Here is a 27,946-nt window from a genome sequence, read left to right on the forward strand (position 1 = left end):
ATTAATGTTTTCCCATTCAAGCCGTGAAACTTAATAATATCACTTTTTAATGATGCTGTAGACCCCCTCGTAGTTCCCTGATGTGTAACCATATCCTGGTCATCAACCTTGACCTGGATAATGTCCCTGAGGTGTCTTTTTTTTCTACCTGTTGACGAGAGTCTTCAGAAGGCTTTGTGGTTCATCCAAAGCTTTTTATATGCTGTCTGTCCATGTGACCTTGCCTCTAAGCTCTTCCACTTAAAATAGCCAGAAATGAATCTGATGTTGGCTCTTGATGAATACGACTCAGTCATGCCGCCGAATGCTGTAACAGTCACTGTTCAAATCTCATACACACAGGCTGTGTATGTTTATACGTTAAGGTTATCCAACATAAGGCTGTCCAGGTACAGCATAAGCTGCTTAACTGAATTGCAGATGGATATGCAATTGTACCCTGCATAATGCTTTTCATTTGCTTCAAACATGAATCGCAACACAAAATGATCCTTGTTTTTGACTTGGAACCTTGAAATCCACGTTTGAAACCTTTCCCAGTGAATTGATTACAACCTTACATATATTCCAAGTCTACAGTTTTGTGTTTCTTTGCCCATGTCAGCCAACCAGGACGGGCTCTGTCCAGAAGGGGGTTTTGCAGTTTTCTTAATGGTTTTGGAGCGGTAAACCACACATTTGAAACAGTGGAATTACCTTTGTGATTAAAGAAAAACTTAAACTTAAGAATTTATTTTTCGTTTAATTCCATTATGTTACAGACTAAAATGTCTGTCAGTTGAAAAAGGATTTTATTATAAAAGAAAATAAGCACAAATTTCTGTGTATCAGGCCGTGTGCCCATGCTGACCCCAGGTGGCCAGTTTATTCTTCCTTAAAGCATTTTGGTAGGTACTAACCATGATGGATCTTTATGCCTGTTTGTCCTTCGTCCAACACATCAGCTTTAAGAACTGATTGTTCCCTTGCTGTAAAATCAGAGACAGTAGCTCATCCGCTGCTGCAGTTTGAGTCGATCATCCTCTAGTCCATCAATTGTCGGCTGGGTGTTTTTGGTTTGTGGACTATTCTCAATCCAGTAGTGACACAGAGGTTTAAAAACTCCAAAAGCACTGCTGTGTCTGATCCACTCAAACTAGTGCAATGCACCACAACGTCAGTGTCACTGCAGCACTGCTAAACCACACCTATTCTGTGGTGGTCCTACTGGTGAAGCACATAGTGACAGGGGTCCAATAAAGAATGTGGAGCAACAGATGGACTAGAGTCTGTAAATGTATGGTCAGAGATCATTTTAATTTTATGACGGATTGGTGTGTATCATTCTCTTCTTTGTTTTTTTTTTTGTTTATTTTCCAGGCCAAAGTTATATACATACTTTAGGGTATATTTCCAGTGGCTGTAGCCTGTAAGAAGTGTCAGGTATTTATTTATTTATTTATTTATTTATTTATTTATTTATTTATTTATTTATTTATTTTTTTGGGAAATACAAAAACAAAACCTGGGCGGCACGGTGGCGCAGCAGGTAGTGTCGCAGTCACAAAGCTCCAGGGGCCTGTAGGTTGTGGATTCGATTCCTGCTCCGGGTGACCGTCTGCGAGGAGTTGGTGTGTTCTCCCCGTGTCCGCGTGGGTTTCCTCCGGGTGCTCCGGTTTCCTCCAAAAGCACAAAAAACAGTCCAAAAACACATGTCAACTCAAAAGTAGGTGTGAGTGGGTGAGTGAATGTGTGTGTGTGTCTGTGTTGCCCTGTGAAGGACTGGCGCCCCCTCCAGGGAGTATTCCCACCTTGCGCCTGATTCCAGGTGGGCTCTGGACCCACCGCGACCCTGAACTGGATAAGCGGTTACAGATAATGAATGAATGAATGAAAAATTTCTGATTGACTGCTCTTTCTGATTGTTTAGTATTTCATGTACATGGAGCACAGCCAGCTTGTTTGCAGCCTGCCAGGTAAAATAGTCACTTAACCAGCAAGAGCGTAAATTAACATCTTCTTGTAATGCCTCTGTTCTGCCTGAGGCTAGGGTGTGTGTACATCTGTCTGTTTTGCATTTGGGAGAACATTAAATGTAAAACACAAATATTTAAATTACTCAATACTAAATTGAGTATATTTATATATGTGTGTAATATCTAACACACAAACAGATGATATTATAGAATATTACATAAACATATAATATGAAGTATCTTGTTTTAAATAATTAGAAACGACACAGGGTATGAACACACGTCTATAACTAATACAATTCATCAAGATACATAAGCTAGCTGGTAAGACAGTGTAAGATAGATTCAGATTCAATTTATTTGTCACATACAAAGTTACAAAAAACAACATTGCAGCAAAATGACTTAGGATGAGATATTAATTTATTATTGGATTGAAATGCAATATTATCATGGCCAGCTATGGCCTAATGGTTAGAGCAGAGGGCTTAGGGCTGAAATGTCATTGGTTTGATTCCCACAAGCGACAGGAAAACTGGGGACGGTGGGAGTGAAGGAACAGCACTGTCCTCCTCCTCAATCCACAGCTGAGGGGTCTTTGAGCAAGGCACCGAACCCACAACTGCTCCCCAGGCACATGGGATGGCTGCTTGCTGCTCTGGGTGTGTGTACACAGCGCCTAGTGCACTACTGTGTGTGTGTGTGTTCACTGCCAGAGATGGGTTAAATGACAAATAATTGCACATTATTATTTATTATTATCATTTAAATGGTACACTGTAAAACACTTTATTAAAGTTTCATATGTATTTAGAAGAGAGTAAGGCCTGGTGATATGTTACATATTTGACCTGTATAAATATTTTATTTTTGTAATAGTTTGATATGTTTTAATTCATTGTTGTAATATGTAATATCGTTTTTGATTTTTTCCCTAATCACTCTATACCTCTAACCCACCAGTTTCAGTGATTTCTGACACACTTGATTTAGCTCATAAAGAGAATATTCAAATGCACCAATAAGTCAACATGTCTGGAAATGATCAGAGGAAGAGTTGGTTCCAAATATTTCTGTAAATCACTTTTTGTGCTCTTTTCCTTTTAAATCTTCACCTAAACTGATCTAAAATGAAAAGAGAGGGAAAGGCTTATTGAGTGTGTTAAATCGTTTGCACTCTCGCTCCTTAAATCAGGATTATTGTGTATTTGCGCTCCCACAGGCTGCTGTGGATCATGTGATGGTGGCTGCTGTGTTTATGTAACAAGGAGGTCAACCTGAACGCTGACCTATGCTATATTTATTTACAGCACACAGAAATGTAAAGTGTGCTTTGTATGTTACTGTATACAGTATGTTTGTTTTCACTGAAATTGATTATAATAAATAATTGACGTAATTGGTTCATGGTATTGGCTTTAGTGAGTCTGACAGCTGGCAGTAATTAAGATGTTAGTTTAGATGACCATACACTGAACACTAGTCAGGTTGCGTGCAAAGGCTTGCCTCCGTGCTCCAAATGCCTGGGCTTATTGGTACTTAAACCTGGGCTAATCTTCCAGATTCTATGGATAGGGCTGAACTGGGATTTGGGTTTACACCCTCCCCCTGCTTCAGCACTGCTTGTCAGTGAATGGATTGTTGTCAGGCCTTTGCCTCGGCCTGTCACAACATTGACATATCAGCTTCAGCTAACATGCTGGGTTAAGCTCGCTGACCAGAAACAGTTCAGGCCAGTGGGTTGTTGTGGGTGTGTGGGGAGTGTACAAATGGAATAGATACAAACAAACAAACAAATAATCAAAAATACATTCTGGGGAATTCAGATTAAAGTGGGACTGTGATGAACTCATGAAGCAGTTTAATCAACTCGCAAACTGAGATGACACTTGTTTGAACTATTCTTTGGAACTGAAATTGTAAAGACGGTGAATAACAGCCTTCCAACAACCTGTGGCAGCCTCATAAGAGGGTTTTAAAGTGTCATTGACGGAACTAACTACAAAATGTTTCACTATATCTCACACAGATAGCATGGACGGTCAAAATATTGGATGTTTCATATTCCAGAGTTGCGAAACGTCGAGAGAAAGCTGAAATAATAAATGGGCGGCGGTGTTCTTGATGAAAACATCAGACGCCATCTGTTTTGGGGTTAAATATATTTCCAGCTTGTAGAAATACTAGTCAACTGATGGAAAGACATTAAGAAGGAGGTTATCTCAAATGTTTCCGGTTTCTGTTTAATTTAAACTAATAAACATTACTTTAGCCTCATTTTCACTCTCAGGAGACTCTAACGGCATTTGTGTACGTTTGAAATCAGTCGCCTGTATTTGACCTGATATCAACAGCGCAATAAAGCTAAATATATATATATATTCGAGGACAATTCATGTCCCTCACATTAAAGTCGGAGTGGATTTAGCTGAAGAAACAGAGGCTGCTCGTTCTGGCTAACTTTTGGCTAATTCCCGCCTCATAATTTTTACCCTGTAGAGTTAGCCCTAGCTTAGCAAAAACAGCAAAGGAACTAAATAAAAATCTGCAGCTACATAACGTTACGCCTATAGTTTGAGTAAACTGTGTCGTTAGCTCTCCACACACGCGGTCCTTGTGGGTTAAAACGACCAATTTTATTCCCGTTTATTTCCAAGGGACGACGACACTGCGTGAAAAAAGAAAACAATCCTCTTGCTCGTCCATTTGCTCCCGTTCCAGTATCCGACATGGGCCAGACGTCTCGAAGTGCCGTGTGTAACTGCTTGAACATTTCGACTTCTGAAGAGATTTGTAGCAGGCTGCTTTGTGTGTAATCCCTCCCCTAGCTCAGCCCAGTGCGTGCCTGCTCGTGTGTGTTGTGTGTGTGTGTGTGTTAGGCTCAGAGTTGCGTGCGAAGAGACCGGCTTGTCATTCAGAGGAATCCGCCACCTGAAACGCGAGGAAGCGAAGGCGACGCAATTGGGTATAAAACATGAACCACATCTGCCTCGAGCTTTGTACACTGATGAAAGCTTCAGTTCAGGGCAGCACTGGCCAAACAAACAGAACGATGAACCATTAATTCTGCTCCAAGGAATATTATATATAGCCTTATAAACATATAAACCTACTTTTTTAAATTTGCTTTGAATGACACGTGCCTATAAACAGCCTCTGGAACTGAGACATTCTGGTGGAGAATCCTGGTAAGTGTTTTCACTTGATTGCAGTCATTCCATTATTATTATTATTATTATCATTATTTATGTTTTTTAAAATCCTGATCTTACACTCTGTATATATTGGCAACAATATGCATCAAGATTTTTCATTGCCCTTGGCTCGTGTTTGCAAACACGTCCAGCTTGACTGAACTTTGTCAGACTTAAACCGACCACCCAATGGAAGATCTAAGTTGATTTCAGAAGTACATAGCTATGCTGAACTCTGTTTCTTTGTTTTTGAGCTGAAGTTGACGGATGAAACCTCTCGCGTGTGTCCCGCATCACTCTTTTAGCGCACCTGTTACCTACAAAGAGGGCACGATGATCCCACCGGGGGACTGCATGTACGCCGGGCGGAAACGGAGGAAGCCCATTCAGAAGCAGTTAAGTACTTGTCTTTTTAATGTGTGTATCTTGGCCTGGGTGAACGTTCTGGGAGCAGCCTTTTACAAGATCGACTCACAACAGTGACAAGCCTACGAGAAGCTTCGGTTATAGTCCATAAACTGGTCTCCTTCATAAACCGAGAGGGTCCACACAGCTCTGAGTCCACACAGGGAGACAGAAGTGTGATGATGTTTAAGAGTGTGTGGAAAGTCATTCTAAAAATGATTGACTTTTAACACCAGTTTTGGATATTGTTAGTCTGATTATATCTCTTCCTTTTACGTTAGGGAAGTCAATTATGTAATAATTTAATGCAGCAACAACAGCAATATTAACTACATTTTAAATATATCCTTATTAGGCATTTGAAACCAAATGCAATAACCAGGAAAAACATCCATTAAAGAGAGTTAGCAGAAAAGTGTAAACACAGAAGGAGGTCATGTTTTATTATCATTAACAAACACACAAACAGGTTTTTTTTTTTTATTTATTTTTATTTTTTTTTTGACTACGGCATACAGTTGTTTATTCATGCATTATGTTTCTCAATCTTTAAAACTGCACATCCTTGGCTTCTCTCTGTTGATTGGCTTGTTTTACAGAAGCTAATTAGTAGGACACTATCCAAGTGCCATTCATTTTAAAGCAGGCCGGTGAAATTAAAACATGTGAAAATGTTTAATTTATATAATCGGCTAATTTAAAGTTAAAGGAGTAACTTAGTGAAGACGGCTGGTGGCGTGGTCCGCTAATAGGCTGCGTTTATTTAAAGCCATGGTTTCCTATAGTTGGCTTTGCTGACAGAATCCGACCACAACATAGACTAAGAAAAGCTAAAGGCTGGCCAACTGTAGCCTGCGTGCTTCCTGCTGCACACAAGGTTGAGGCAGGAACCTCATATTAGGCACCTGCTGTCAGGATGTTTTCAAGGGGAAATGTGTGGATAGGTTTTTAGTACATGCATTATTATAATTCATTGCATATTATCAGTGTTTCCTTTGTTTAGATCCCAGATCTAAACTTTCATACGGTGTACATTTGGCAGAGACAGTAAATGTACAGGCTAAAATGCATGTGTTTAATGTCATCTGTGAGAATGGAGTGCACTACACAATAAGTCAGTTTTTGGTACAGTTTTTACCTACACATATTGGTCAGTTTTAAAGTATTAAAGAGCATTTGGTATTTAATCCCCAGTCATCAGTGAATTATTAGTGGACATTTCAGTGATTCTAACATGGATGATATTCCACTAACACATTGTAATGCGTTTGTTTGACTGCACAGTTAGAGTTGATCTAATCTTTTCCATGCACAATTTATTTAGTTAAAAAGAATAACATTAAAATGGCTCCCTGTCGGGTCACTGTTGCCGGCCACTCCTTTGCATAGATGAGTGATTACAGCTTGACTGACAAAAATATGCCAGTGAACGTAAACCTTGCTCAGCGTTTACTGAAAACCTGTCCGACACACTGTTTTTTTGTTTTTTATCCAGCAGAAAGCCGGCCACTGTCACTGAGAAATCCAACCCGTCAAAACGACACAGGGACCGTCTGAACGCGGAGCTGGACCGACTGGCGAGCCTGCTCCCGTTCTCTCCTGAGATCATCTCCAAACTGGACAAGCTGTCTGTTCTTCGCCTCAGCGTTAGTTACCTTCGTGTCAAAAGCTTCTTTCATGGTACGCCACCTGCTTTAAATTCTCTCTTCCTTTGTACAGTGCAAGTCTTGATTGTTGGAATTATCCAATGGAGACAATGGAAAACAATGGCTGTGACTCATCTAAAATGCCTAAGTTTAATTCCAGTGTGTTGATCTTAGGGGTGCCCCAATTTTCCATAAAGCCTTTGAGTAAACACTGCTTGTGTGTGTCTTGCAATGCACATGAAGCCGAGTGTCCCTAAGATTAAGAAACTTTTCTGAGGAGGAGTCTGACAGTTAGACAAATTGTTTGTTTTTTTCAAAGCGATAATAGTAGAAAAGTGTACTTCAGTGGCTTTATTGTGCTCTGAGGCTTCTCTGCTACTGTTTGGAGGATTTGACCGTCCTCTCATCAGTCTTCCCTTTCTAATAAGATGCAAATGAACAGTTAATTCTGAGAATCACTGTTTGTGTAAATCCCTATGATGTTTGATATTTAAAAATATATTCGCAAAAGTGGTGTACAGTAACAAAGTGCATTTGAAAAGTGTATTTGAAGAAAAACAGGGAAACTGCAGCTGCATGGCAATTAATTAGGAAAAATTCTTGATTATTTTAAAATGAATTTTTCTTGTGATCCCTGCAGTCATATATTTCCTCAGAGAAAATAATTATTCAAAATAGTGTAAATAATAATATCTAAGATATTAATTCTGACGCTTAAGTACAAGGAATAGACTTGTAATTTTGTAATTTGTCACTTAAATATGGGCTTTGTAAACTCTGCCGAATCCAGTTAAAAAAACAACACATAACAAACTGAAACCACTTTGCGAGTGATAACAGTATATTACCATCACTTTAATTCACTAGTAGAAATGTACCTCTCGTGCTCATTTCATGCCTTTCTTGCTCAAGTATAAGACAGTGATAAAAGCTGCTCCTGATGCTTAGATGTTTTTTGAAGAATATAGGGCTGGACATTAATTATATATATCACAATATAAAATGTTTTAATGACAATTATATGATTTTAAACACATTTTCAATGTTTCAGTACACATTATTTATCTGTCACTGACTGAAGTTCATTACAGGATGCTGTCGTCAGTTCACTGCCCTCAGTTTAAAATTTAGTTTATAAATATGAATACTGACGAAGCCCAGAGGCTGGTGTTTGATGATGTCATGTTGCTTTCAGTTCTTGGCAGTTTTTCTGTGGCTTTCTTATTGTTCATATAGATATCTGAATTATATCGTATCGACAAAAATTAAGAAATGTATTGTGATATAAATATTGGACCGTATCGTCCAGCTCTAGATGAATATAATATGAAGTTGTATAAAAGACAGAAATTCCTAGTGACAGGTTCTTAGGTTCTCCATTGTATTTATATGTCATAAAAAGTTTCAAACTCTTTCATAGATTACACCCCCCCCCCCCACACACACACACACACCAACTCTAACTCTAACACATGCTCAAACTCTCTTGTGACCCTTTCCAATTTATTATTAACCAGGCACTTCTCAGTAAATTCTAATAACATTTTGTGGCCTACATATCCATCACACTGTGTGTCAAAACACTGTGAGTGAAATACAGCTAAATGAGAACTGGCTTTCACACACTTTATTTCTTAAGTGTGTCTTCCATTGAATGACATGAGCTATGGACTTTTATTTTTTAAAGTAACAGAGTGTAATACGTCAAGGCAATGTCCTAGAGTGCATGCCTTCAGGCTCTTTAGATCTTAAAGCAGGCCTCTGTGGAGATGTCGTGTGAAAAACTGTGGCATGATCTCCCTGTTCGGAAACATCTTTTGGATTTTACAACTGTATAGATTTAGTTCTGAGAGAGAACTTTTAATGGTCTATTTATTTGTCTAATATTAATGTGCAGCGTGGGCTTGTCAAGGCTGCGGAAACTGACAGTTATTAAAGGAATCTTTGCTATTCAAGTTTAGGGACATGTGAGGTAAAGACTTAGGCCCTTGGGCAAATTGTTTTTGAATAATATGTAAAAAGGAAATAAACACAAAGTAACAAGGTAAAAAAAAAAAGTAATTGTAATCTTTAGAGAAAAACAAAATTTGGTTCCAGTTTTTTTCCATAACGCCTTCAGCGATCACATGATTTTTAAAGTTCCATCACTGCCTCCCTGCGGCACCTGATTACACTTAATGAGCAGTTGATTGAGCCAAATCATGTATTTAATGAGAATGTGAATAAGCAGAGGTTTGGGGAGATTTAAACAAATAAACTGAAAAACCTAATATACACGATTTTCTAAATAATAAAATGCTCGCTGGACAGAAGACTAGCATTTTATATTTAATTTCTCCACTGTGCCGAGCTAAGGCTTGCATCTAATTAGAATTCTGTGTCAAAAGCCAAACACTTTGTGGAAAGAAACAAATTAGTAGTGTTTCATGTATTAATTTGTGTAAATTTGATCATACTTTGATCATACATTCTTTGATCATCATTTGATCACCAATATATATATAAATATAAAATGTATATAATTTTTCCCCCAAAAAAACATTAGGCAAAATGAGTGCCCACACACTGTCCACGCCTCTAGGCTCTTCATCAGGCAAAACAGACCCTGCTGGTTGAAACATTGCAACAGTCATAAAACAAAGGAGCCTCTATTGTATAACAGTGTGAGGGCACTGCTTTTCTCTCATATATTGGATTTTAGCTTGTGTCCTGCACCTGTGCATTAGTCTGGGTGGATGTTCAGGATTTGAGATCTAATGTTTGAAAAATAATAAAATCTAAGTAAATACAAATATTCATACTTTGGTGTATAATTTATATCTGATTTTCATGCTTTGTCTTGTTAAGAGCTAAAGTTGTAAGCCCCAAAAGTGGTGTAAACACCAGGAAGGTTTAAATCCTAATGAGTGTTGACATCACAAGTAAAACACCTAGGATTGTCACTGTTTCCAGGGCTGACTTTATGTCATTTATTCTTTCAGAAAGGAAGATTACACTAAAAAGGGCAAGATCAAATATATATATATATTTTTTTTGCTAAATAGTTTATTGAAAATCTGCCAAAAAAATAAACAACATTGTTTGACAACAGTGTTTAAAAATTGTCAGACAGTGTGTTTTGACACTATTTATGCCTTTGGAGCTTTGTGTCACATTCCTTCACCACCACTAGAGGCTGTGTGTGTGTGTTGTGTGCATGCATGCATGCGTGTGCGCGCGCGCGCGTGTGTGTGTGTGTGTGTATGAATGCTTTCTGGTAGAGAGATAGAGATAGAGAGACACTTAGTGAATGTGTGATCATCATGGCTGTTTATCTGTCAGCTAGTCCTGAGCACCAGATGTTTCTGCCTAAGACCGACGGTGAAATTCTACCTGCTGACTAATAGGGAGGAAAAAATTAAATGATTTATTTTCCATGCTTAAGAACATTCTCTTCATTTACAAAACAGCAGCATATTAACCATATTTGGGTTAGAAAACAGTGGAGTGCAGTGGAGCATAGACCAGTGACTGTATCTGTTGATCTAACCCTAATTACAGTGGACATTTAATTAATAAATAACATTGTTTGTTTGTTTGTTTGTTTGTTTGCGTGCCAGCTCCTTAACTTGTAAAGTGCACCTACTCAGTTTGTCCATGACTCCTGTTTACACTGAGAACTGAAGGCACCTGTTGTTTTTCTCCATACCCTCCACACCACTTATATGTAGTGAATTATGCGATTTTAAGGCGAACCCATTCTAGATACAGACATTCAGTTGTATTATTTTTCTAGAAAAATGCATAGGGATTCACTGAAACAACAGCACATGGTCCTAATGTTACCAAGCTCTGTGCAGAACATCGGGTGGAGAGGTATAAATCCTGTGGAGCTAGGCTTTAGAGCAGGGCATTTGTGAATCTTCCTTGTAGGCCATTATTTTGTCATATATTTATATTAATATAAAGTGAAAGTATATTTCTGACCAAATAATAAAAAAAACAGCAAGAACTCACACTTGAACCTCACACAGTAGAATTTGATGTCCTGCCAGAGTCAGACCCTCCTGTCAATATGACCCTAGTTATTTGGCTATAAAAAGCAACTATGTGTCCTGGATTAGCACCTATCATTATGAGACAAGAAGATAAAGTGATAAACATCAATCAGTGTCATGATTCTGGCTCTGTCCCACAATCTAGTACGTCTAATGTATTAAGGATTGAGTCATCAATTTATAGATAGAAAATGATTTTTAATAACACTCCCAAGCCTCTCTACGGGGGGTGTTAGCTGACATTTACTATTTATGCTCTTGGAACAAGACAAAGGAAGAGTTTTATTGTATGCAGTAACTCTAAAAGGATTAGTTACAAGTTAACTAAGTCATAAAAGCGTGCCACTGGATCCCACAATGTTTACTCTGCTAAGAACTGTGCTTCAGATTAAATATTGTCTCAAAAAATATTAATTGTAAATGAAAAAGAGAGTATTTTGAATATTGGACATTTTGTTCATAATGACAAAATTAATTTGAAATACTACTAAAGATAAGTTACTTAATCTCAAATATTTTTCAATAATTCATTCATTATCTGTAAGCACTTATCCAGTTCAGGGTTGTGTTGGGTCCGGAGCCTGCCCGGAATCACTGGGTGTAAGGCTGGGACACATCCTGGGGTGGGCACCAGTCTTTCACAGGGCGACACACACACTCACACATTCACTCACACACTCAAACCTACGGACACTTTTGAGTCTCCAATCCACCTACCAATGTATGTTTTTGGAGCGTGGGAGGAAACTGGAGCATCTCAAACATTTGCTATGCTCAGATGGTTTAATCTGTCCTCCATTTTTCCTTCTATTGCCACACAGCCTTAAACCATAGAAGTAATTTGACACAATGAAGAGTTAAGGACACAGTATATGTCTTAAGAGAGCTGGTTAATTTTATATTCTGCAACAAACTGGATCAAATAGATAACATCCCCCTCCATCATTAGCTTATTATGATGGGGTGGTTTTCTCAGCTTTATTTGACACAATCCAAGTTTTTTGAGGAACATTATATAATATAACTCTAGGGAAACAAACATATTCAGCCTGTGAATATTTCAAATTTGAAAGGCCATATTCATTTACCGGGCGGCAAGGTGGCGCAGCAGGTAGTGTAGCAGTCACACAGCTCCAGGGGCCTGGAGGTTGTGGGTTCGATTCCCGCTCCTGGTGACTGTCTGTGAGGAGTGTGGTGTGTTCTCCCTGTGTCCATGTGGGTTTACTCCGGGTGCTCCGGTTTCCTCCCACAGTCCAAAAACTCACGTTGGTAGGTGGATTGGCGACTCAAAAGTGTTCGTAGGTGTGAGTGTGAGGGACTGGCGCCCCCTTCAGGATGTATTCCTGCCTTGCGCCCAATGATTCCAGGTAGGCTCTGGACCCACCGCGACCCTGAATTGGATAAGCGGTTACAGATAATGAATGAATGTTCATTTACCAGCTGTCAAAATAAAATTCTTAATCAGATACCTTTGGTATTGTTTGTTAAACTAATAAAAGATGCCTTAATATTCCACACTGAACAAACAAACAAAAAAACAATACAAAACAACAAACCCTTTTTAAAACATGTCTGCTGTTATTTAAGAGTACAAAACATACAACAAACATAGGTTTAAGGATTTTAATAATAATAATAATACATTATATTTATATAGCGCTTTTCAAGAACTCAAAGTATACAGAATCCAAAACATTAACAAACTCTACAGAAGCAACATGAACAGATTAAGTTGGAGGAATATTATAAGCAAGGGAGAAAAGATATTTTTGAGGTTAGGTTTGAATATAGAGAGAGTTGTAGAATGTTGGACCAGAGGGGGACTTTTACAAGTGCTAAATGTATTAAAAATCAGACTGGAGTCTGCTATGAATCAATTGTGTCAAATTCCTTAATATACTAGAACCTGATGCACCCAGTAATCCAAGACGTAGCTCTTTAGACTCTGTTTCCACTGTGTTATACATTTCAGTCTGTGTCCGTGGTTATGATGCTGCTCAGTGATGGAACTAATTAGTCTTTAAATATTTATCTTAGGGTGTATCTGTTGCTTTCAATGGATTCACATTGTTCTTTGACATTCACTTAGGTATTGAACAGTTCCGAACACAGAAGGACCCTGGAAACCTGTGTTTTGAATTCTATTGTTAATAAAGGAGGGTGATTTAGAGCACAGTGGACTTTAGAGTCCTTCTGAGAACTTTATTCAGGGATTCAGTGATCGGAACACATAAAAGTCTAACATACACAACATTTTTGGAAAGTACTTTAATACATGTAATTGGATCCATTTTACGTTGTTATTATTATTCTGAAAGACTTGAAACACGAAGAAAATTGATATTTGTAATTACTACATTTTAATTTACTTTTAAATTCCGACAAAAATGCCTCGTTCACTGTCATTAGACAGTTTTTAGGCCATCATTTATTGGTTACAATTATAACATATACATATATATTTAAGTATGTTTACATTCATTCATTCATTATCTGTAACCGCTTATCCAGTCCAGTTCAGGGTCACGGTGGGTCCAGAGCCTACCTGGAATCATTGGGCGCAAGGCGGGAATACACCCTGGAGGGGGCGCCAGTCCTTCACAGGGCAACACACACACACTTTTGAGTCGCCAATCCACCTACTAATTTGTGTTTTTGGACTGTGGGAGGAAACCGGAGCACCCGGAGGAAACCCACGCGGACACAGGGAGAACATACCACACTCCTCACAGACAGTCACCCGGAGCGGGAATTGAACCTACAACCTCCAGGTCCCTGGAGTTGTGTGACTGCTACACTACCTGCTGCGCCACCGTGCCGCCCTTATTTATTTATTTATTATTTTCACTCAATATGTTTAGGTTTCTTACTGCCACTTTTAATTGAGTGTTTATAAGTGTACTTTTCCAGCCTTTTGTTCTTTGTGTGTGTGTGTGTGTGTATGTGTGTGGGTGTGTGTATGTTTTATTCCATATGAATTTGTTTTTCACACCTCCTCTATTTTCGATCTATAACTCTATTTTGCAGTGCTAATGCTACTCTATTTTGAATGCTAATGCTAGCATAGCATTACTGCTCACCAATCATATGTGTCATGTATCATGTCTTTATTATATAACTTATGAAAGAAAATATGCTTAGAAAATGTTAGTCGTATATAATATACTGCTAGAACTCTTAACTCTTAAGTCTGTAGTACTGAAAAACTTTAAAAATAATAATTTCCCTTTTTTAATATTGTATTTTCAAGCACAATAAATTCATCTTTTATCCCTTGTGTATTTTAAGTGCCTTTGCATTGTCCTCCATCATGGTCTGTGCACTTCATGTCAAATCAGTATGAGACTAAATATTGTTCTTATGCTGCGTTCGAGGGCTCATGGGAGGGCTGTATATTCCAGGTGGTGGTTAAGTAGTAAATACGACTTCACTTTGTTCGGGCGCTTGGCTGAAAATCTGGCCACCGTATACAACATGTCCCCAAAACGTGACAGCTAAACACTTTCTGATCATAATATCTGACTTTTCTCTACAGAAAACACACATAATGAGATGATTCAGAGGCATATTTGCCATTTTCTCCAGGGGAAGAGGTAAAAGGCCACAGTATACGTCACAACTCGTAAACTCATGTATCATCTAGAATCCCGTGTTTACCCGTGGTAAATATGACTTCGTCTGCCATTCGGGAATTTACAAGAGCGAAAATTGGTAGTTCCCAGTTTCCAAAATCACTCGAACGCAGCATTAGATCTGAATGCTTCTGTTGTGTATCTGCTGTGTATCTATTTTCACGCACCTACTTTAAGCCTGTTACATTAAGGGTTGGCAGATATATGGTAGACATCATGCCATCCCTGCTATAATTGATGTAACTTCCAGAACAGAAAATTTCTGGTAATGGTCAAAATGTGGTGTGTGGAGAATTGTACTCCACTGTTCACTCAGGTCTGCTTTGTGTCCGTCATTGTTTTTGTATGACATTGTTTTTGACTAGTCATACAATCGTTTGTGCCATTCTGCCATGGCTCAGTGGTAGCAGTTGTTTTTTGTTTCAGCACATGCTATGTTCTGTATTCGCAAAACTAAAGCGCCAGTTTGACTAAAGCCTCACAATGGGAGACTTTGCTTACATTAATTGACCAGATCCTGCAAAACTGCATCTATTGTGACATCTATTGAGAAATATCAAAAATAATCTCCTTATTATAATGAGGAACCTGTATTTAGACACAATGTGCATTTTGTCGCAGTTGGAGATAATCAAAAATGGCTCCTTTACATGAGAAATTCTCCCTCTGCATGTGTTCCTAATAAGACTTTATTAGACGTTATTTTTGACCATTTATTTATACACGATTAAAAGGACAACTGAAACTTCCAAATTACTGCAGGGGAAAAAAAAAACCCATTGAGATAAGAGTTGGGTCTTTAGATAATTGGGACACACCTTATTCAGTTTGAGGTTTACTGTGGTTATGAAGTCCTGGGAGGAAGTAGTTCAAAACCAGGATCCAGAAAAAGGAAGAGTGTCAGCCACAGGAACAAGTCCCTGTGGCTTACCCACGTCACCCTCGCGTCAAAACCAGACTGGGGTCCTCTTTCGAAAGACTTTCCTGTCAGGCTATGGACACTTGTCCACACTGGATATGAAAGTGCCTGCTCTGGATGCAGAGTGTCAGCTATTTCTGTGGAAAAAAAAGGTGTTTGGTCTTATGAGCCCCTAAATTTTGTGCAGTTGTCATACAAAGAACATTCTTGAATAATTCCAATTGATTGGTTCAGCAGTTGGAGAGAATGAGACATAGACCTTTCACACTAGAGACTCCTGCCACAGTGCTGAGTACGTCTGCAGCTTACACATGCAATGATTTCATTAGGGAAATGCTTGCAAAACTTATTTAGATTATTCAATTTACTGTTGTCAACACAATTCTGTTTGGTTTTTTCTTGCTCCAGTTGAGTCAGCCACCAGTTGAGTAGAGTGGGTACCATGCAGTGGAAAAGCACCATAAGAATTATCCAGTCTCATGTAGATAAAAATATAACAATCAAAGTTTTGTTCTACTGAAAAGGGCACAGTATATAAACAGTTTAACCAGTTTGAGTGGAGGTGCTCTAAAGACAGGCACAAAGCTGACAAAATTAACAATGCTGTCGCCTTGCTTTGTTGTAAGTATGTTGTTTTAGCATGTTAAACTAGGGTGACCAGACGTCCTCTTTTTTAGACTTAAAAAAATGTCTGGGAGGAATTTCACAAACGTCCGGGATTTTGTTTTTCTAGAGCTTACATAGAACTTCGAGAAGTTTTGTTCACAAACTAGTCCCGCCCTCCCCTACTCCGATTGGTTCACTTGAGTGAGAAGGGGGCGTGGTGAAGTAGCCTAAAATCTTCTGATTGGACAGTCTGACTGTAGAGCTACCGTTATTGGTCGATAACCTTCTTTGTAAACATTTAATTGCTCAGTCTGCACGTCAGTAGCTCTCGAGCAACTATGCCGAAACATAAATGTAAGCTCTCTGGTGAATTAAAAAAGAAATTTCCATGTTTTCTCATGTGTAACAAATAAAGGTGTAAAGGACCTAAAAGCACACATAGGTCCAGGTAAGCATACAATGGCAGCCCCCCCCCCATGTGTCCTCTTTTTCACCATCTCAGATCTGGTCACACCATGTTAGGCTGTTTTATATTACTGAGTTTAAGCTTCATTTGCACAAAGACTTTTATGCTGATATCACACACTCACACCTATGGACACTTTTGAGTCGCCAATCCACCTACCAATGTATGTTTTTGGACCGTGAGAGGAAACCGGAGCACCCGGAGGAAACCCATGTAGACACAGAGAGAACACACCACACTCTTTACAGGACCCACAATTATAAATTTCATGATAAATTCCGTTCTCTTCCCAAAACCACCTGTCTCGAATGCTAAAGTGGTTTGTCACTCCTGAACACAAATCTACAGCATTATATCTCTGTTGTTGACTTGGGTGTGGATAGCAGTGCAGACCTGATTAAAATGAAACCACAAGAGACGGGTCATGTGTGGCAGGCAACATCTGACCCATTTCCCCCAATAAACAGGTGAACCTGAAATGGCCCAAACAGTAAATTTGTTGTATTAATGAAAGCTAGCCAGCTAACTATATTTGTGTTTAAGGACAAGCTGAAACCACAGGAATTTCATTCAGTACAAAAGACAGTATTTCTGCTGTCATTACCTAACAATATTAGACTCAGCCCAACATCTTAACTCCTAAACTGCACAATGTTAGGTCCAGAAGCAGCCACAATCCCTGAGAAAGGAAAATAGCAGACAACTCTTCCTTTTCTGATGCAGCAGATCATACGAGACATGACAAGCTCCCCAAAGTAGGTGGTTAATAAGTGTTTTAGCTTCCAATTTTTTTAACAGTTCTGTAAAATTAAATATTACATAAGTTATATGTACCAGGATTAATAGGTAATATCAGCTTGTGTTTTTGCCCACCTGGTCAGTGATGTTGAAGCTTCAATTTGGATCAAATAAAAAAAAACGATAGGCCATGTTGTTTTAAACAGTGCCCTTGGTTAAGGATTTCCAGTAGTTTTTCCACCTCTGACAACTCCATCACCATCTATAACCATGCCTCTTTTAGTATCTCCATGCCAGTCTATCCCAGTTAGCCTGTGTCCTTGCAAATCACTGCCAACGTGCAATCAGTGCCAGTAACAAAGAGCCAGGAGTGAATTCCTCGAATGCACTTCACAAGGGTGGGGGTGTAAATGGTTAGCGACCCAGCACTGACACAAATTATCACTGTAGAGTAAAGCCAGGTTTTAAGGTCAGTGCTGCTTTCTGTGTTTATGCCTGTGATGTGAAAGGAAATGATTTGTTGATCCGTCAACATTGCTGGAGCTTGTCAGTGGGATTATAATCAAGAAAGCTAGGTCCAGACACATGAAATAGCTGTGCTGTGGAACACCTTTTGCCTATAATTTCTTGTCTGAGGTTAATTCCTGTTAAAAATAAAGAGTACATTTCTCAGACCAAGAAAAATGTATAATTTTGCTAAACAATGAATAGAGGGTAGTGTATTTGTCACAGGACATGTGCCTCTAGATCTATGACTTTAAACTGGCTGCTTTAATTAATTCAGTCGTATCTGTGAAACCCAGCAGCTTGCCATCTCCGTTTATTTATTTGTTTGCTTTGACAGTACAGAATATTGAGTGTTGTAGGTGTTTCTTTAATGTCATTTAGGTCATGTTTCCTGGGCCTGGGCCAGTAATCTATACTGCATTGCACTGATGAAGAGATGTCAGACAGTGTGAGTGATAGCTCCACCAGGTTTGCGTTACATGGTGTTGATATCGTATACTGTCCTTAAACATGTGTCTTTTCACTGAATGTGGAACATCACTTTTAAATTTGCTTTAGTACATTAGCATTAACATATAATACAAATAAATGTGCATGGTATTATTATGTTGTTATGTGATTTTATAAATAAAATCTCCTTGAATGTGTTATTTTAATAATACTTTAAAAGATTATATGATCACACAAGCAGAGATGTGTGGTTACAACATTTATGTCAATGGAAGATCCTTATTTGTTTATCCTTATTAGGTATGTGCACTCTCTGTCTTTTTCACTGTTATGACTTATATCCAAAAGTGATTGTGAATCTGTGTAAGAACCAGTGGGACAGTGTGGGGGAAAACAAATCATAGCCAAGTGATAACTCCCCACCCCCCAAAAAATCTGTCAGACAAAGTTGAAAAGAGTGGTTTGTTAAATGTGTGTGTGTGTGTGTATGTATGTATGTATGTATGTATGTATGTATGTATGTATGTGTGTGTGTGTGTGTGTGTTTGTCTGTCTGTCTGTCTGTCTGTCTGTCTGTCTGTCTGTCTGTCTGTCTGTCTGTCTGTCTGTCTGTCTGTCTGTCTGTCTGTCTGTCTGTCTGTCTGTCTGTCTGTCTGTCTGTCTGTCTGTCTGTCTGTCTGTCTGTCTGTCTGTCTGTCTGTCTGTCTGTCTGTCTGTCTGTCTGTCTGTCTGTCTGTCTGTCTGTCTGTCTGTCTGTCTGTCTGTCTGTCTGTCTGTCTGTCTGTCTGTCTGTCTGTCTGTCTGTCTGTCTGTAGAGGAGGGGTGGGGGGGCCAGTTACTCCAGACCCATAAAGGAGTAATTGCTCTGAATTTGAAGTGGCAGAGGACAGTTTTGCTGGGTAATGAATGCTCTGTTTCTTCACTGCTTGGCTCATTGCGTGACTACGTCTTGGCAGAGAACCTCAGGGCCTGAGGCATAATTTGTAAGCCAGAAGAGAGGAAGGTATGTCTTAAGTGTTCTGCAGTAAACAGAACATGCCCCCCCCCCACTCCCCACACAACTCTCTCTCTCTCTCTCTCTCTCTCTCTCTCTCTCTCTCTGACATACACACACACACACACTTTAACTGGAGTTCTGCAGAGTTCTGACATGCTTAGTATGTTTAATGACATCACGATGCACTGGATGAAAGGGAGCGTGTGTAAGAGTGTAATTGCTGAAGGTAAAATACTGTTTAGTGGTTCAGGGGAAAAGGGAAGAAAAAAATCTAGAAAATATTTAAAATATGGAATTCATCAACATTTCCCTCCTGTTTACACCCATCGTTTCTACATTCATTGTCCACGCTACCAACACAGGGCAGGTATGATTCGGGTGGTGGACTGCACTGACACTGATGTGGTGGTGGTGGTGGTGTGTTAGTGTGTGTTTTGACAGGTACAAATGGATCAGACTCAGCAGTGCTGCTGGAGTTTTTAAAATCCATGCCCACTCTTTGGCCACTATATTAAACACACTTACATTGTTTATTCACAAAATAGTGTGTGTTGGTCTTTCTCTTGTCCTTCAGCAGTGGACACAGGACGCTGTCGGCTGGATGTTTTGAGCTGGTGACACTGTGAGTTGATTTCAGGAGCACTGCTGTGTCTGATGGACCCATGCTATACCAGTGCACCACACACTAAAACGTCACTGCCATGTCAGTGTCCCTGCAGTGTTGAGAATGATCCACAACCCAAACAATAACTGCAATATGGAGGCCTTATGGCGGTCCTGACCACTGAATTTCAGGATGAATGAATGGTAACAAATTATGTAAAGCATGAACTTCAGTCTGGGGTGGCGCGGTGGTGCAGCAGGTAGTGTCTCTGTCACAGCTCCATGGTCCTGGAGGTTGTGGGTTCGAGCCTTGCTCCGTGTGACTGTCTGTGAGGAGTGTGGTGTGTTCTCTCTGTGTCTGCGTGGGTTTCCTCGGGGTGACTGACTGTGAGAAGTGTGGTGTGTTCTCCCTGTGTCTGCGTGGGTTTCCTCCGGGTGACTGTCTGTGAGAAGTGTGGTGTGTTCTCCCTGTGTCTGCGTGGGTTTCCTCCGTGTGACTGTCTGTGAGGAGTGTGGTGTGTTCTCTCGGTGTCTGCGTGGGCTTCCTCTGGGTGACTGTCTGTGAGGAGTGTGGTGTGTTCTCTCTGTGTCTGCGTGGGTTTCTTCCAGGTGACTGTCTGTGAGGAGTGTGGTGTGTTCTCTCTGTGTCTGCGTGGGTTTCCTCCGGGTGACTGTCTGTGAGGAGTGTGGTGTGTTCTCTCTGTGTCTGTGTAGGTTTCTTCCGGGTGACTGTCTGTGAGGAGTGTGGTGTGTTCTCTCTGTGTCTGTGTGGGCTTCCTCCGATTGACTGTCTGTGAGGAGTGTGGTGTGTTCTCTCTGTGTCTGCGTGGGTTTCCTCCAGGTGACTCTCTGTGAGGAGTGTGGTGTGTTCTCTCTGTGTCTGCGTGGGTCTCCGGGTGCTCTGGTTTACTCCCACGCTCTAAAAAGAAAAGTGTGAGAGTGTGTGTTTCCCTGTGAAGGACTGGTGCCCCCTCCAGGGTGTGATCCTGCCTTGCACCCAGTGATTCCGGGTAGGCTCCGGACCCACCGCGACTCTGAACTGCATAAGGGTTACAGACAGTGAATGAATGAATGAATGAACTTCAGTCAGACATTTCAGTTCGTATAAATCATGTTAATCATCAGTGATAATTTATGACTTCTGACATCCATGCCAAAAACATCAGAGATTAATTTGACTAAAAGAAGGGGTTATACTACAGAAAAGAACCAACCCAGAAAGCTACATTTTCATTGGATTTGCACATATTTTAAATACATGAAAATTACAAAGCAAATGTATGTATTTTAGTTACACACAGCTCTGAAAAACTTTTAGCTTTTATTTTATATTATTTTATTTATTTTGGGCCTAACACCACCTCCTCTCTTCAGGGGACTATTAAGAATTTATTTTTATTTATAACATATTATTTGTGAGAGAGGACATTTAAACATAAATGAACAGATATGGAAGAAAAATAGCTACACAATAATAATATTAATCACAGTTATAATAAAAATAATAGAGGAGAGAAACAAACAAACAAACAAATAAAAAAAGTATAAAATGTCTACCGACTATTAATTGTTGCTTATTTGTGCATAAGCATGTGTTATACTGTTATATATAAAACAATATATTATATGTGCTGTGGATGAAAAGCTGTGTACTTGAAAAAGCTATTGTTTGCTATGTTTATATATAAAGTGGTTTGCGAACTGGGTGTTGGGAGCCTTTATTTAAAAAAGTAGTGAAATAAGTTTTTTCCGTCTGTCCCGAGTTCCTGGATTTCTTACTTTGCTTTAATTTTAATAGGAATGACAGAAAAAATAGAGAAAAAAATTAAGAATGAGAATTTAAATGATGCAATTTATTATAATAAATTGATGTGAGCCACAGTACACATTCTCTAAAGATGACACTGTACGGATTAAGAAATCGATACAGGAATCTGCTCGTTCATTGCTCTTTGAGCAGTAATGCTTGTGATTGTGTCCAGTTGTGTATATAGTTATTTTGTGTTGGTTTCTGTTTTCTCTCACAAAAGAAAAAAATTAGTAGAGAGATTGGCTGTGCATAAGTGTCTATACCTGTGTGTGGGAATGAATGTGTGATGGACTGGTGCTCTGTCAAGAGTGTGTTCTGGCCTTTGCTAGGCTCCGGACCCACCACAGCCCTGAACTGTCTAAGCCATTACACACAATGAAGGAATGAATTTATGGCATTTATCGGACGCTGTAATCTAGAGTGACTCACAGAAGTGTTTTGTTGTCTACTCAGAAAATGCACTCAGACTCTGATGTTCTAAGTAAAATTCAAAGAATCTATTGACTCTTGTCTTGTTAATTCATATAAATTCAAGGATTTAATTAAAAATAATTATTGGAGGCATATTTATATTTATGATTAACTATTCCTGTAAATTAAGGCTACTTCAAAACCACATGCTGTCTCTTTTTCTGTTTATCAGCTTTGATAAGTTCTCTTCTTTCCACTAGTGTTTTTCAGCCTCCGTTCCAGCTGTGTTTGATTACATTACTGAGAAATAAAGTTAACCACAATGCACTTATTCTCCAGTGTACACTGTCCGGTAATGAATTGCTTTGGCGCCCTGATTTGGATACTAAAACACTTCATTAAACTAAGCTATTTCCAATTTTATCATTTTTGGGAATATAATAGTGAGGAGAATGAGTCCCATCATGGATGAGAAATTTGTTGCTCTCAGCTTTCAATTTAAGTTAACATAATTAATACCTAGTTTAATAATTGTGCATATACAATTATGGCTCATTATTGTCTTTTTTTAATGATAGTTTTGAGATCATTTAACATAATTATGACTAATAACAATGTGTCATTATAAGCTCATAATAAATGATTAAAAAGTACATTCTTAGTACTTCTTCTTTTTTTCATGATGCACAACAGGAGACACATTGTCTACAAGAGAAAACTGTTGTAGCACTTTCCTGCCCAGTCATTGTCTTACTGAAATGAACAAGGATTACCCCCCCCACCCACCCACCAAAAAAAAGACATGTTGCCTTAATGGCATACCCACAATATACGTTTCCAAATAACTTTTGTATTCACACACATCGCATTCCAATTAAAAACACGTCTCCATTCCATCTCCACATCTCCATTTATGTGAATTTTTGTTTACTACATCATTTGGACACAACAGCTTTGTTTCATGTTGTGTGAACATTTCAGGATGAATGGACCAATAGAAATGCTGCAAAATGACTTTGAATTTTAGGTCAAGGAGGTTTTTCCCTTTCCTATAAATGTGCTATTTTGGAGATAAATGTTTTTCATTGGACGGCAACAATATGTGAATCACACTTGCTGTGTACACTGATGCACCCCAGTGCCTTGACTGATGTTGGCTTTTGCACCTTTCACTGAAAAACGTTTAGATGGTCCTTTGTGTCTTGGCACAGAGAATAAAAAAAAAAACACATGAAACATGGGCTCATCTGACTTGAGCTCAGGCAGCAGTTCTGCACTGAATGTATTTAATTCCTTTAAGTCCTTCCAGCCAGTATCAGTACCTACATAATGACCTACCCACATGTGCACGTGCTGCAGTCTGCATGCATACTCATTTAAACATGTGAGAAGACCTTTAGAAAGCCTCAACACACTCCGCTGATAGGTAGCAAGTTGCATAAAAATGGTAGAGAAATTTGCACCCAGGATAATTCACTGATAAACACAGAAAGACAAGATCAACAACATGTTGTGTTTGAGGGAGTGGGTTTGGCGGGAGAGATGAAGGTATGAGTCGGGGTTTTCACATGAGTTTCACATGAGTAAAACTTCCTCAAGCACTGGGTTATGGAACCGTGGAACTGCATCGTCTAGAGTAATAAAGTGTCATTTAGTACTTTTGTGATGAGTCACGGTGGCTTTTATTATACAAAACTAATCAGGCAACATCAGTATTTCACTTCAGTAATGTTCTTGTGGCTGAATGCAAATCCCTACAATGACGCTCCCACATCTAGTATAAAGACTGGGGTAATAATTGCATCAATCAGTAATACATCAAGGGGAAAACGTACAGTAAATGCCTTTGTTGAAAAAAACTGCTGGTTGGGCAGTTGTCCATATAATTTTTTGGCATTTACTGTATGTTATAAGAAACATGCTTGGGCAAATAAATGTGACATCCCATTCTTAATCCACAGGGTTTAATATGATGTTGGCCCACCCTTTAGAACTGTAACAGCTTCAACTCTTCTGGGAAGGCTTTCCACAAGGTTAAGGAGGAAGTTTATGTGAATTTTTGACCATTCTTCCAGAAGAACATGAGTGAGGTCAGACACTAATGTCTGACGCGAAGGCTTCTTCCGCACCAAACTTTCTCATTCATGTCTTTATGGAACTTGCTTTGTGCACTGGGGCACAGTCATGTTGGAACAGGAAGGGGTCGTCCCCAAACTGTTCCCACAAAGTTGGGAGCATGAAATTGTACAAAAATCTCTTGGTATCCTGAAGCATTAAGAGTTCCTTTCACTGCAACTGGCCGAGCCCAAGTCCTGAAAAACAACCCCCCCCTCCCACCACCAAATTTACTCTTGGCAAAATGCAGTCAGACAAGTCTCGTTCTCTTGGCAACTGCCAAACCCAGACTTGTCCATTGAGAAATTGATTGATTATTGTATAGATACATTCGTATATTTCATTTAGAATTATAAAATTATTAACTCTTTATTGTTTATTCAATGAGTTCATTGATTTCCTGTTATCAGAGCCATGTTCAACTCTCATTTCTACTGGAAAAGCTGGAAACATTACCTTACACACACACACACACACACACACACATACACATACACATACAAACCCCCGAAGGAATTTAATCCCAGCTTTGAATATATGGCCCTGAGTATCAAGTTTAAATATGGTTGTCACATGAGAGCATTTGTGTGTGTGTGTATGAGTGTGTGTTTGAGCACTGTTGTGCTTATTCTGCAGCTGTCGATGCCTGGCTGGCATCTCAACTTCACCATCACAACCTCGCGTGCGGAGCAAGAAATTCTTTGGGCTAATGGTGCAAGGGTTTGTTTTCATCTGATGCCTCATTTTAAATATGCATTACACACACACCCATACACTGCTCAGTCTTTCCCAATCAGGAATTGGATGCTTCCCAGATGGGGAAAGCAACCATGAGATTTTTTATAGGGACTTGTAGCTATAGGAATAGAAGTTATACGGTTTTTGAGAAGGTTTAATGACTGATAAAGAGCCGTATTGTGCAGGTTTGCAATTTCAAAGTATCCCTCAAAATATCTTTCTCTCTCTCTCTCTCTCTCTGCCAACTTTACAGTAACTGTTGCAAACCCTCGCTTGCACACTGTAACATTGTAATTTAAGGCCACGAAGAGCAGAAGGCATGAACATGACTAAGCCGGCCCGTTATGATAGACCATAATAACAGCAGTTCACTTTGGCGGCCCTATTTGAACTCCCATCACCCCCCATTAGAGCATAAATGCAGCCTTTCCATGGTTGCCGCCACTCAAAGGACACATTCATGGAGCTCAGCCTCCCTTCCAGCAGGCAATCGGATCTTCAGGATACCCAGGCCTTCGCACGCAATGTCTTATAAACTTGAGTCAATAACCTCAGTATGGCATCTATGATTTTAATTAAGCAATGGCTTTTTTGTTGTTGGTGTTTGGTTTGTTTTTTTTTTCCAGTTAAAAAGAGTTGTTCTAAGGAATCACAGAAAAGTAATGTGTAATTTGACTCATTTTTTCTGATTCTTTATATGATAAGATTACAATGAAAACAGAAATCTAGTGGTAACTGAATTGCTATTTGATGTGGCTGACAAATGTAAACATGCAAATGCCACTGACTTTGCACATTCATGCAAATCAACACACAAAGGAAGTTCCTATCGCAGTTTTCAGGATATTTCAAAAAAGGCATTGAATCAAGGGTCTTATGTAGGCTTTATATTTTGCATGTCCTTTAAATGCAGAAGTATCAAATTATTTGGAAAGCATATGTTAGTAGCTTATATATATATGTGTGTGTGTGTATATATATATATATATATATATATATATATATATATATATATATATATATATATATATATATATATATATATATATATATACTGGAGAAGGAAAAATTATCTCTTAACCTAATAAATGTTAATTTACCATCAGTTTGCTTTTTCATGATTTCTATTTGTTTTGAAATGCATTTAATATTGGTAGCAGAAGACTTAAGATAATGCTTTTGGAGGCATGCTGTGAACCTGAAAGTCCCATGTCCCATACATTTTTGTATTATTTATTTATTTATTTTGTAATCTTATGATATGAGGGCATCATAACACAAATTCATTTACAGTAATCACTTTTGTTTATTAAAGTTCTTAAACAGCTCTTTGACATGAAGTTAAAGATAAAAAGAAGCATAGATATACTGACATTGCTCAAAAGTGCCCTAAGCCCTTCACCTTTAAAAGCATACGGTGGCTGTAACCTTGTGAAATAGCTTTGTTCTCTTTCTGCTGCAAACCCTTGCAGAAGAGCTGTTGAAAAAAAAAATGAATGGCGTGCCTTATCTTTTTTTAGTTTCTTCACACACAGTCACCATCTGTCGGTGCAGGAGACATACAGAGGAAATGTATGTTTTGATAGTTTTGGCAGAGTGGAAGTACTTTCAGCATGAGCTGAGGTTGGCCCACTGCTGTAATACATTCACAGCATGTGAACAGAGAATAACAATAAGTCGCAGACTTGCTTCTAACTATTTTGAATATGGATGATAACAAAGTGGTTCATTTATTGCAGCTTCTATTGGAAACTCCTTGAAAAGACAGGCAGCAAGGGTGTGTGTGTGTGTGTGTGTGTGTGTGTGTGTGTGTGTGTGTGTGTGTGTGTGTGAACGCTTGCTGGGGAAATGACTCATACTTGTACATTGTTTAGATCACACCATGGAAAAGAAGTTAGAAGCTCACTCCTCTGGGATATGCCGTTTCATCTGTGGCTTCCTCATTGAACTGGACTTTCCCAGCACCTGCTTTAGCTCTCTTCATTCTAGAGATGCCTGGATAAACAAGAGAGAATCACTTGGTGAAATGTTGCATTCAAATAATATAAATATAATATAAATATATGTCTCCAGTGTAATCTTCACTTGAAGCTTTCAGAGGATTTGTACATTTTAAAATCATGTTTTTTTTGGCTCTTGGAGTCTGATAGTCTGAAAATGTGCCCTCTACTTCTCCTTGAGGCTTTGTATCATCGCTGCAAACCTTGTGGTTGTTTATTGGTTGTTAGGTAAGCATTGTTATCAACTGGCATGTGACAATTTCCCACAGGAACCACATAGGTTTTCGCTCTTGGGAGTGAAACTCCTCTTGAGTCATTAACAGCAGATCCCTGTACATAAAGTTCTCCAAATAATGTAGAAGAGTACCTTTCGAAACCATATCCACATGTCATTGATGTCAGAGTAAAACCTCATAACTCCAAAAAACCTTTGCAGTACAAACTTATATAACATTCAGTGTACATTAAAGGAAGGATTTATAATTTAAGCAATTTTGAGCCAGTTCTCTTTGTTCCTTCATCTTTATAAAATTTTAAGACAGTCTCCTACACACACACCCCACCCCCCAAATATATGAATACAAACTGAGGCGGTTTGTTTTTGTAGGTGATATAATTCCAACTGAGCACCTACCAACTTTGAATATGCAGAACAAAATAGTGGAAGGGGAAGCTAACGGAATTAGCATAGAAATATTTCAAACAGCTGTAGCCACT

The 27,946-nt window shown here is 39.0% G+C and overlaps 1 protein-coding gene across 5 annotated transcripts in view; it reads left to right on the forward strand.

The window, feature by feature from the left end:
* The first annotated feature begins 4,406 nt into the window (after positions 1–4,406).
* The window catches only part of LOC136696077 (aryl hydrocarbon receptor repressor-like), a 63,879-nt gene continuing 40,339 nt past the window's right edge, over positions 4,407–27,946 (forward strand). Inside the window, exons 1-4 of one of the 5 annotated variants that reach the window (XM_066670303.1) lie at positions 4,407–4,708; positions 4,835–5,143; positions 5,455–5,544; positions 7,050–7,234. In XM_066670303.1, coding sequence (XP_066526400.1) covers positions 5,088–5,143; positions 5,455–5,544; positions 7,050–7,234 — 331 coding nt within the window. In that variant the 5' untranslated portion in view covers positions 4,407–4,708; positions 4,835–5,087. Of the gene's footprint in view, positions 5,144–5,403; positions 5,545–7,049; positions 7,235–27,946 lie in introns of all 5 variants that reach the window. The other 4 variants (XM_066670467.1, XM_066670553.1, XM_066670225.1 and 1 more) reach the window with 4 other exon arrangements.

Source organism: Hoplias malabaricus, chromosome 1 (genome assembly GCF_029633855.1).
Source record: "Hoplias malabaricus isolate fHopMal1 chromosome 1, fHopMal1.hap1, whole genome shotgun sequence".
Lineage (NCBI taxonomy): Eukaryota > Metazoa > Chordata > Actinopteri > Characiformes > Erythrinidae > Hoplias > Hoplias malabaricus.